Source organism: Amphiura filiformis, chromosome 1 (assembly GCF_039555335.1).
Source record: "Amphiura filiformis chromosome 1, Afil_fr2py, whole genome shotgun sequence".
Lineage (NCBI taxonomy): Eukaryota > Metazoa > Echinodermata > Ophiuroidea > Amphilepidida > Amphiuridae > Amphiura > Amphiura filiformis.
The window spans coordinates 60,642,126-60,654,944 of record NC_092628.1 but is presented as its reverse complement, the minus strand read 5'-3'; the positions used below and the strand labels follow the sequence as shown (position 1 = coordinate 60,654,944).

Genomic DNA, 12,819 nt, shown 5'->3' with positions numbered 1-12,819 from the left:
ATTTCATTTGTGCCATCATTATCCCTGCACCCTAGCCCCTGATATTTAAACAACCTTCGAGCCAGCACCATTACATTTGTGCCATCATTATCCCTGCACCCTAGCCCCTGATATTTAAACAACCTTCGAGCCAGCACCATTTCATTTGTGCCATCATTATCCCTGCACCCTAGCCCCTGATATTTAAACAACCTTCGAGCCAGCACGATTTCATTTGTGCCATCATTATCCCTGCACCCTAGCCCTTGATATTTAAACAACCTTCGAGCCAGCACCATTTCATTTGTGCCATCATTATCCCTGCACCCTAGCCCCTGATATTTAAACAACCTTCGAGCCAGCACCATTTCATTTGTGCCATCATAATGTATCTTGGTTTGAAGATAGCATATCACTGAGCTTGTCACGTGTTTGTTTCAACTCACCTGCTACAGACAAGATAGCAAGGCTCTTCATGTTGTACAGATGCTGCAGTCCAAAGTCCTGTACTTGACAACACCATCGAAGGTAAAGTGCCCTCATGCAGTTCATCGTAGACAGGAATCCAATGCCAGTGTCAGTGATGCGCACACACCTGGTGAAACAAAATATGAAAAAAGAAGAAAGAGTTATTGGAATTGCTATTCTGTTGCTCTTTTATCCCTGAAACTCCAACATGGAAGTGAGTGTCAACAAACAAACAGTTTGAAGATGATCACTGACACTGTCTCAACATTGCATGAATATGGTCTTCTCAGGTCTTGAATATGTTTCCATGCAGATTGCAGAACCATTACAAATGCTTATTTTATATTATTGTATTATATACTGTACATACAGTATTGTATGCAGATAACTAATTTGAAGCAAAATCAAATCTGATATTAATGCATTGTGTGTGCATCACAGTAGATCAAACTGGTACAAAAAATGAACATGTCAAACGAACATACCCACAAATACACAAAACATGCAACACTATACAGTATACAGCCTATATACACAGATGAAATCTTGAAATCGGTGGAAGAGGAACAAGATCTGGAATTAGGATTGTTAGGAAGTTGGTATTGCACCACAGCTTCAAGTGACATGGTTTGGTTTGGCTATCTGGCATGCCAGATGAGAATGGACCCTAGTTTACATGCAACAAGAAGATGCAGACATAGGACGAGGTGGACAGACGACTATTAAAAGCCGGGGTGAAAGTAATCTCTCGGCAAGACATCAACATGAGCCAATCTGCCCGATAAAGCCCAAGAGAGCAGACTATACATTTCCCTATGAAATGCACCAGTGGAAGATAACAGTAAATGCTGGTAGCGTATGTAGGCCTATACGACCAAGTAAACAAGTTTATTATTATTACATACATCATGATTATTGTTACAACTGTAGCCGGATAAGATATGGCAACGATGACTACAACTGTTATGATAAGTAGACCACAAAATGGATCTATGATGATGACGAGATTTCCCTCGAGATATTTCTTTTAGGATGATGCACTAAATTGCTGAAGACAAAGCCTAGAATTTTCTTATCAACTTGGAATTAATTATCTTGGATACCCTCCCATGTCGCCAGCTTCAGTGATTTGCAAAATATGTTCTTGTTTTAAAGGTCCTTAAATGGGGCTGGGTCTTCGTGATTGTGGTGAATTGGTGATGTATGTGTTATGTGTGTATAACGTAATATGGTGTAATGTAGTGCAATGTAATGTAATGTAATGATATGTAATGTAATTTATGTATATTGTTATGTGCGTGTATATTGTAGTATGTTGATGTAGGCCCAATACATTGTAATCCCGGGATTGTAATGTAAAAGTAATGTATGCCCCTAATGGTTATGTAATGTAATGTCAAGTTAAATTGACGCCGCTAGAAAACATTGCCAATTAAAGTACAACCAATTACAGCCAACCAAGCAACTGAATCAGGAGGAAGGAACATTTTTGATCTGAATCTAATATACTCAAGGCACATTTAGCCCATATACATGTAGAATGATTGGATATAACAGATGTGGTGCTTCTGTTTGGTTTCGAAAACTAAAAATGACGACATAAAAGAAATTGAAGAATGCCCTATAGTACAAAACATGACAGAATCTCTACATGACACCACTTAAATCTGGAGCAAGGTACTTTATACAGGCAAGATTTTGAAATAAAACCACAAAACTACTTTACCAGAAGCATGAACGAGTACTTGCAATAAAGACTAGGATTCGATTTCAAAATCGGACATGATGAAAAGATTATCCCCGAGCTAGGTAGACATATAAATGATCCTCCCTTACCATGCTTACTGACACAAGTATTGGGGATACCCTCATAGGACTGACTCACCCATGGCATTGTTTCAACTTGAAGTAGACTGTACAAATGAGACCTTTATATTGAGGCAATGATAGCGGAGAATAATATAAAACCACAATGTGATTAAACTGACAACTATACCTGTATTAAAGAGTCCTAAATGACTAAGACATCGCCCAAAGCAACAATTTGGTGTTTATTCTCTGTTCTCTGATACGGCATTACTTTGATTCAAATCTATTGCTATCTACAGTAGATAGCTTCTCGTTAAATTCTTGGGTGATTAAGCAGGTCTTGGTGTATTGATGGTGGTGAAGATATCAAAATTGGACTGACATGATAAATGTTGACACTTGATTATTGCTTACATAACGTGGTTTCTATGTACTTTAATAATATCAGTCCCTCTGGATGGAAATACGGCTTACGTGGTGTGATCATGAAGGTAGTAGCAGTGTGATTATGAAATTTCAAGCCACAAACCCGACATGTTAAATGTCAAACTGTCTCCCCCGACGAACCCGTAAAATTGGGATCATGTTTTGAATCATTGTATCAACTGACTGAATCGGAAACAACCCCATTAGTATCTTGTGCCCACGGATGCATGCATCAAAGATCCTGCATCCAATTCCACTTGAAATGTATACCACAAAATCAGACGCAGAAAGCGGCAAATTACTCCCGAAATTACTACGCCAAATACGCTTTACCCACACATAACAACAATACAATTTTCCTTTGACTTTCAATATATAAAATTAACCTCTGACGTCATATGCCATTTGATATTAAGCAGAGTTCTTTATGCCCTTTCTCTCAACTCATTTGCCATGTTTGCCGAAAATCACTCGACATATAAATAGATGATTTCTTGGAAAATTGATGGAATTGCCTATAGCGTTGTATTATTGCGTTTGTTGTAATCTTGTATTAGAGAAACAATAGCAGCCTACTCTCGGATATGTTACTAGAAATTGTCTGCTATAAAATGCTGATGCTTTCATCACATAGGTCATTTACGGCAGATCATCCCGCACATCACCTGTTGTAGTAAACAGGTTTATTTTTAGCATAGTGTATTATAAATTGTAGGGGCAAGTTCAACTGAGAGGCGTTGGGCTCTATTTAAGTTTTATTCGCGCACGTGTGGTTTTCTCATCTCTAGTTTGTAATTGACGACTTGTTTTGTGCAAAATGATACTATTTTCGACTTCATCGTGAACTTTAAGCATCCGAGTTCATGGACTTACACTGCAGCGTGTGGTTGGTATTACTTGTGCTATCATTGCGTAAATTTAAAAGGCAAAACATCCGGGTTACACCCATACCCCACCATCATTATACATTAATTACATAGGCCTACACCCACCCCTGTACCCATACATATTTCATTACAAACACCATGGACACCCACCCATACAGTAACACGTACATGATGTAAATATAAGGACGTACCGAATTCAGCAAGTTGACGATCCCGGTATTGGAAAAAGCACATTTTTATTATGTGACCCGCGCAGAAAATTGTGCGATGACCCCAAGAGATAATACCATGTCCCTATAGTTAACCCAAACATCCCGTAATTACTTTAATTAACCCACAGATTTTTGTTTACAAATTGAAGTGAATTCAGTGAATTAACCATAACACTTTACAAAATGGCGATAATCATCCACACTGCCCAAAAGATTGAGAAAAATAGAAAAACACGAGAAATATAGAGTATATACGTATGGACATAACGGATCGGAATTAATTGTATACTTTTAAATATAAACTTGTCATAAAAGTATTTTCCTATCCTTTCTTATTTGTTATTATCAACAATTCAAACTCAAATCGCTCTGCCGTTATTAGTATTATAAGAAGCTTAACATGTAAATATTTATTATTGATACCCACATATATATAGCATGCCCCGTTTTCATTTTCCTGGGAGTATGCACCATTTACGTAAGCACTACGTCACTAGGGCTAAGGTTTGTGTTTTACAGCGTGTTCTGACAAGAAGAGATCACCAACGTTCAAAATTAAGACGAATCTTACTAAGATTGACATTTAAAAAGGACACTATTATGTTAGGATTATATGAAAGGGGAATTGTTAGCTCCATGTAGGTTATGGAAAGTAAAAATGGCCGGGTCACAAAGTGATACAACTGAATGACGTTATTGAAAGCAACCGAAAGCTTCAATCTGAGAAAATGGAAAAACTGGGTCAAATGTACGCGTGTATGTAAATCGTGTTTATACAATTTACATTGATGATGTTTGCTTTACGTGTCTTGCAGATTAAAAACACCTTATTATTTAAAAAAAAATATAATGCACAGTTAAGTTTATACTATATATGCATAACCAATACTTATACTGGATCAATTATTGGTAAGTTGCCTGTCATTACATAACAAAGTTTTTCTTGATTTATTCTGATTTCTGGACAAGTTGAAATGGTGGCGGATCGATCAGCTATATGAGCCCCAGCAACTCATAATGTTGACCAAAAAGTTGTAATTGTGTACATGTATGCCTGTTTAACATAAAAACAACAACATGCATCTACATCATGATCATGTACATATACCATTTTATATTGTTTTGTAGGTAGGCCTGTGTGCATAATTAACCAGCCTTGATGTATACCAGTTTCCGTTCTGAAAAGGTCATCGTGTTTAAATGGCAGACAATATGAAAGATAATAAAACCTTCATTAAATCGTTAATTTCCCTAACGCATAAATGCATGGATGTTAGTGGAGATGGAGGTTGCTTTTTATTATATATCCAGGGAAGTCTATCCTACTCAATTTGTATGCACTTTTCGTTTAAAGTATGTGCGGCAAAGCTGCATATACACGGCCGTATGGCCGGTGCGATTTTTATATTAAATGATTAACATGCTAAGGTTTTTGTTTGCTTTTTGTATTTGAGGTCGTAATTTTGTTCTTTATATGACAATACTTCATTATAAGCATACTATGGAACAGACGGTTTGAGAGCCACAACTTTGACACTAATGTTATCTTTCCGTATCACGGATTTCCGTGCACAACACGCGCATTGTTAAAGAATGATGTTGCTTACATTGTACTTGTAAGATCATCGTGCTATTGATAATGTTACACTGCAAAAAGTGTGTTTAGGAATTAAACACTTTTCTAAACACTATCTTGCACCACATTTTTAAACATGTTTAAATGCTACACATGTTTAGGAATTTGATGGGCTGTGTTTAGGAAATTTGACATTGGTGTTTAGGAATCAAACATGTTTAGAAACGTGGTGCAAGAAAAGTGTTTAATTCCTAAAAACCAATGTCAAATTCCAAAACATCATGTGTTAAATTCCTAAACACATACCCATCAAATTCCTAAACATGTGTAGCATTTAAACATGTTTAAAAACATGGTGCAAGATAGTGTTTAGAAAAGTGTTTAATTCCTAAACACACTTTTTGCAGTGCGCTATCTGCACACCCCCATCAAGTCAAGTGCCCCCGAGATGGAGCGGTTAGTAGCTATATATCAGGGCTGGCTGCCACTATAGGGTTTAGGAATCAAGCATGTTTAGAAATGTGGTGCAAGAAAAGTGTTTAATTCCTAAACACGCGTTTTGCAGTGTACTGTTGTTTCTACTACTATAAAAGTGGGTACATGCATACAAGCTATTGATACTTATGTTTTAGATGATGATAATCAAATAATGACAATAATGACATCAATTAAAGCTTTCCTAAGAGTTGTTATTGCAAGGACGAATTCGTCTGCTGGTTATATATAGACGGGATGTTGACGTCATCGTCATCAGGGTGAATGCGGGTGTTGCAATGATGATGAGTTTATAGGGTGAAGATCTTCTAAAGATCAAGGGCTGGACCCCATAGCTATAGTCACAATAACTGAATTCTTCATTGTTTTTCATTCCCTCGTTGCCCCGTACAAATTATCGCTTTTTAATTCTTTTAATTTTCTGTTTAATACTAATAAACCATTGATCCCGCGGGCATTGATCCTCTGTGGCTAGCCAACCACTATACTGACGTCAGCATTCGGCCACTTTGTCACAAATTTCGACCGGTGCGAGAACAACATCAATTTCACCTGTTTCAACTACCAAACAATAAGCCATCACATTTACACTTCATGCGTACATGGTGTCAAGTTTTACCCAATTTTACACGTCAACCAAGACACGACAATATTCCTACAAATAATCTGAAAATAGTTGGTGAATGTAAATCGTGCTTATAGTGATTTAATACTTGAATATTCTGTTGTTATCATATCTCAGGTTCTGTTCGCTAGACAGAAACCACATTAGGCAGAAAAATACTTTATACCAAGTATAGATTTATGAAAGCAACTTACACCTCCTGGCACATATTTCCCGCCTGATCAATCTGTCTACTACGGCGGTTGTTCAAATAAGACGACAGTTCATTTTTTATTTTCAACACCATATACCGGTACCTATTACCGATGCAAGTAAAATATTCTTGAAAAGTAGAATACGTTCATATCAATACGAAGCGTGGTATTTCTGAGAGTGGATTTTCGAAGAAGATACTGACATTTGTAAATATCTTGAAATCAGCTGAATAGTGCAAATAATGCTCAGCAGACATGAGTAATTGATTGCCATTCTCTAAGCAAGACATACCGTACGCTTTCTAGGTTTCGGCTTTTGTAAATGTCATAAGGTCATGGAGTCCGGGTTTTATTTCCTTGAGCATGTTAAGAAGAAGCAATCCTATGGATTGTTATAGAGCTTTATGATTTATTAAAGCCAAATGCTACTCATGCACATGCAGTGCAAAATGGCCGAATGCTATCAAATATAGTGTGTCAGTTTATTTAATAAAGTAGCTCACACTGTAAGCGTATATTAGCGCTATATACAGGTCACAAATAAATTATGCAATAGCAAGATTGTCCACAGGAAAAGGGAAAATAGCAATATTGAAATTGCCTCGCGTGTAAAACACTAATAAACATGTATATTAGTACAAGGTCGTCACTCGGCTTAATCGTGATCATAATCACAGCTCGTGTAAGTAGTTGATCTACTAGGAAATCGGCGGTTTTCAAATGACGTTTCTACAGCCATCAAAATGCTATCCGATTGATGACAATATAATAACATCGCACCTTTCAAGTTCACTTCATCTGAAACATAAAAACTAGATCTAGCTTAATTTCCCACCTTCTGTACTTTATTTGATAGAACATTAGTTTAATTAAATATCTATCTATTGGGCCTAACGCACTGTACATTGCTGTTGTTGCTTTTGTTCTTAATCAATTCAATAATGGTGCATGACACCGATGAAATCAGTTATACTTCACCACTGTTATTAGTGATTTCGTGTACCTGAATCTCATTTGACGACTCAATATTATAACTCGGAGGGATTTACACTGATTTCTAACCCTACCATTGAAACATACTATACTTATTGAATTACATGACCCTTGGTATAATTTTGATACATACCATTGCCAGAACCGATAATCTTGCTACAATATTGAACTTGAGTTAAGCTTGGAACAGTCTGATCACAAATAAAATTATGTGTGCCTGCAAGATTCTACTGATTACGTTTTTATTATATTTCGACTTAGCAGTGCGAGTGCAGTTCCCTTGCATGATTTACCGAACCAATTACTCAATATACTCTCTGTGGCTTATGTGTGTGGGAGCTAACACAACTTTGACACTAATGTTATCTTTCCGTATCACGGATTTCCGTGCACAACACGCGCATTGTTAAAGAATGATGTTGCTTACATTGTATTTGTATAAGATCATAGTGCTATTGACAATGTAACTGTTGTTTCGTTTGCTTTAAAAGCTGGTACCGTTGATTATTAAGCTTGCCTCAAGAGTTATTGCAAGGCCAGGGCGAATGTTGTTTAGACGGACGTCTTTACTACTCATGATGATAGGGGGAAATTGTCGTCATCGTCATCAGGGTAGTTGTGGTGAATGCGGGTGTTGCAATGATGATGATTGTATATATTATAGTGCAGATCTTCTGAAGATTAGTTTAATTACATATCTATAACGCACTTCACCATGAAGTTGTTGCTATTGTTCTTAATAATTGTTAATTAGCTGTGACACTGATGAAATCAGGTGTTACTTCACCACTGCTGAAGTTTGGGTTGTGATTTCATGCAACTGAGTCTCAACTGACGATATAATTTATGTCATACAATGATCCCTATTAAACCAGGAGGGATGTAGACTGATTTCTAACATTGAAACACATACCTCATATACTTATTGAATTACTTACATGACCCTTGGTATATATGAAATCAAGTTGCGATACACATATTGTCATAACCTTGATATATTATAAAATCAAATATTGAAGTTAAGTTGGGCCAGTCTAATCATAAAATAAAGTTAATGTGATGTGACTGCAAGATTGGACCGATCGAGTTTTGATTATATTTCGACTTTAGCAGTGTGCGCCCTGAATGGCCCTTGGTTAAATAATTCAGCCGATCGAACCAACATATCACTCTTGGTGTTTGTATGAGGGAGCTGTAGCCAACACAACTTCAATTACTTTATTCATATTTTATCTAGTTTCCGTTTCGTATTTCATCTTATTCTAATTCTTTGTCATAAAAAGTAAAAATATAGGTTTCGAGCTCTGTATCACAATGGCACTGCACAAAGATAGCGTGTTATTATGATTGTTATATAATCTAGTAGTCTGCCAGAGCTCCCTCAAGCTTCGTGAAGAAGGAATAAACAATATGCAAACAAATATAACCCCATCTCAGATTACATACCGCTGACAAGCAACTGTATACGAGATTAAACGCGCAATATCTTTTTTACTAGTTTTTTTCTTAATATACCTTTATCGAATATAGCATTGCAAAATGCTGTTTCAATAGTTGGATTGATTTGAGATTTTATTGGAAAGCAATTCAAAATTAACAATAATGCCAAACAGAAGATTGTGGGTTCGTGTCCCGTACCGGCACAATAACTTCCCTCGTTTTTAATGCAGTTGGAGCTTGTTGGGTTGTTCATGCGCCGGTGGGAATTCGTTTATATATTTGTCTATTATTGTAACATGTTTGGTTTATAGTTAACTATTCCTTTTTTCATAATGCCAAGTATTCAGAAACGTTCGCGGGACACCCCTTCCGTGCATGGATTTATATCATTTTTAAATTCAGCCAACATGTTTGATTAAAGGTGTATTATATAGGCTCAGACCAAAAATAATCGTCTCAGAAATACACGTGTACAATACTTCATTAGTAAAGAAATAGACAGATATACCTGTCGTTTACCCAGATGTTTTATTACCAGAAAATATATAGACTTGGCCCTTAAGCTAAAACAGTATAATACAAACCAAATAATAAAGCCAAGTATGAATAATAAAGACCATTTCTTAATCGTCAACATACTTATCATTTGACTTCCGGCCAGTTTCAACTTGGCAGATATGTCAACCTCATAATATATGATATTAATGCAAGTAAAGTGAAAATGAGATTGTAATGCTATAGTTATTATTGATTTACTTAGTCGATCTTGCGCGTAAAATGCTTCAGAAAATATGTTGCATGCATGTATAATTTATATTCAATGTACGTGCTATGTAACCTGTATGTACTAACGTCTTCCTATAACATGCACTGGTTTATCTAAGCATTGAACCAATACCAGGCATGTTCGTTCTCTTAATTTTGTCTATTTTGTTTAATTCATGTTAATGCCAATCATGCTCGTGAACATTATTAAATTGCAATTAAAAATGTGGCTATATAATGTCATTAACCGACTGCACCAAATTTGCGCAAAAAGATATATATTTCCAACGAACAATTAAATTAGAAATCCATTATTATTATATAATTACACGTATTAGCCCATGTTATTTGTAGCTACAATAAAGGAAACAGATGTCATTATTAATGACATCTTATGTTAAATTAAAAGCAATCTACCATCATAATAATTAATTTCATAGGACAATCTGTAATCGATCCAATTTATTACGCTATATCTTTGGTAGATCAATAACACCAACTATTGATTGAACAAAAGCTAATGTTCTGGGAAAACAGTTTCATCGCTGACGGGATGTTAATAAAAAGTCTATAAATTATTATAAACTATTATATTGTAAACTACTTTAGATAGTACTTAAACGTTTATTATAAACATTTGTTTAATCGTTCAAGACGTATATGGGAATAATAAAGGGATAAAAGAACAAAGAAAGAAAATAAATAGTGTCAACAGTAGGCTATTCAAATTGACGCCCATATCTGTCAAAACAATTAATGCCAATAATCACCCTTATCAAAATAAGGACAAAACTGCAACTGCAGTTTAATTGATTCTACTTGGGTGCAAGGAATTGAAGGAGTATGGAGGATATAAAAATCCAAGATTTCTCCATACACAGCTGACGTCAACAGACTGTGTCCTGATATATTCAAATGTATAAGCGTCGCTCTGGGCTTTTTATATTTATTATTCTGCTTTTAGAAATCCATATGTCAAAATCATTCAATATGTTGTAATTTTATTTTGCTGGATAAACATATTTCTGCTGTTTTCGAAGAATTTCATGCTGCCAATGTATAATGAAGACGTAAAGTAGATATGACATGAACAAAATAACTACGTCAATGGAATAAACACCGCCGTATTATCCAAGGGGTGTTTATCGTCAAAAATTACAATAATTACAAGTTCTGTTTAATGTATGCCCGGCCTGTATGAACCAAGTTTATTTTGTATCAATTAAAAACACACACTTTCACAAACTTATTAGCAGCTACTTCAACCTAAACGAAGTTTATTGCATATAACTTCAAGTGTCACAAAGTAAAAATAATCGAGATTGCATTCCGTGAATTGCCTTACAATAACATACGGTATCATAACTTTAAAGGCGCCAAATGATGTTGTTGTTTTAAAAGACACATCTTGTTTGAAATTTACCTTGTGAAATGACCAAAAATTTAAAAAAAATGCGTGAAATAATCAACAGACTCATTTCGTAAACTTATGTTTACGGTATACGATATACTTAATTTCAAATCAAATGCCTTCTTTTTTGCACCAACATGACTTACGACGGATTCCACTCCCCACACAAGATATGATTATTTTACGTGTGCATCACATTTGGCTGAATGTATCGTAAAACTACACAACCATTTCTATTTGTGTAGAATAGAAAACTTCTACTACAACTTTGTCTATACAATTATTCAATATTACCAGCCCTTTTCTGTTTCAAATCGTACGTCTTTTTCGTTGTACGATTTACCATACCACAGAACAAATGGGGTGGGGTGACTGGGGGTGGTAGAACTTACGGACAGATCTTTGTATGGGCAGTGTCATTTGCGTGTCAGTCACACCAGAATATACCGTAAAATTCCGTCTACAAGCATATATATATGCCTCTAAACGAGGTTTTTTTGACACAAGAGACAAGAGGCAGACACTCTCAACAAAAACGTTATTTGGAGTTTGAACAACTATATTACTGATAAAGGCGGCTGTACAAACATGTATATTTGTAAGACCAATCTATTGCAATGTTTTTGAGAAGGGTATTGGCCTTTCATATCTTTCGTTAAAAAAACCCTCGTTTAGAGGCATATATGCTTCTAGACGGAATTCTACGATAGGCCTGTACCACGAAATCTAATGTACTTTTACCACTTATTGCAATGCCATTTATATGATAGGCCATTATTGCAAAATCAAAGAGCAAACTCAAATTTCTGCTCATAATGTGATGTGCCCTGAGTAATTTAATTTAATTAAACTTTGTTTGCAAGTTAAAATTATTTAATGAGAGATAAGAGAAAGGAGGAAAACCAAGAGTTTGGTTTGTGTGTTATGACATGTTTTAGGGAAACAAACTCAATCAGAGTTATCAATAATCTTGGAAAACCCCACTATTTCAGAATGTTCATTGTGTTGCACAATTGGCGAAATCCCCAAGTAAAGTGAATATAACATCATTTTGGGAATCCTCCAGGAAGTGAATGTGATAAAAGGTCTATAGATTGTGTGTATATAGAAGGTGACAGTTTTAGTTTGCTCTTTGCAGAACATGAAGGGAAATTGTAAACTCTCTATAGGCCTATATGTGTGTTGGTGGTTGTGCTTCAAAAGGAGGTACATTTGAACCACTTTGCACAGCCAATAATGTGCTATTTCAATATAGCATCGAAGGAGATTTTGAGTGTATGAAAGACTTGCTGGAGTCTGATTTATAAAACAACACATCTGTCCATAAAGTGGAGCAGTGCAGAAAGAAACCATTTTCCTGGTGAAAGAGAGTGATTGGTGAAATAAACACCATTTTGGGAGATATGCGCAAGGAGTTAAGTGTTTGGAGAACTGCACAAGGAGTTAAGTGTTCGGAGAACTGTGCAAGGAGTTAAGTGTTTGGAAATCTGCACAAGGAGTTAAGTGTTTGGATAATTGCGCAAGGAGATACGTGTTTGG

General features: G+C 35.8%; 1 protein-coding gene across 1 annotated transcript in view; it reads right to left on the bottom strand.

The window, feature by feature from the left end:
- LOC140150159 (uncharacterized) overlaps positions 1 to 12,819 on the bottom strand; it is a 36,328-nt gene that overhangs the window by 4,778 nt on the left and 18,731 nt on the right. The window contains exon 2 of the mRNA XM_072172165.1: positions 426 to 574. Coding sequence (XP_072028266.1) covers positions 426 to 574 — 149 coding nt within the window. The remainder of the gene's footprint in view (positions 1 to 425; positions 575 to 12,819) is intronic.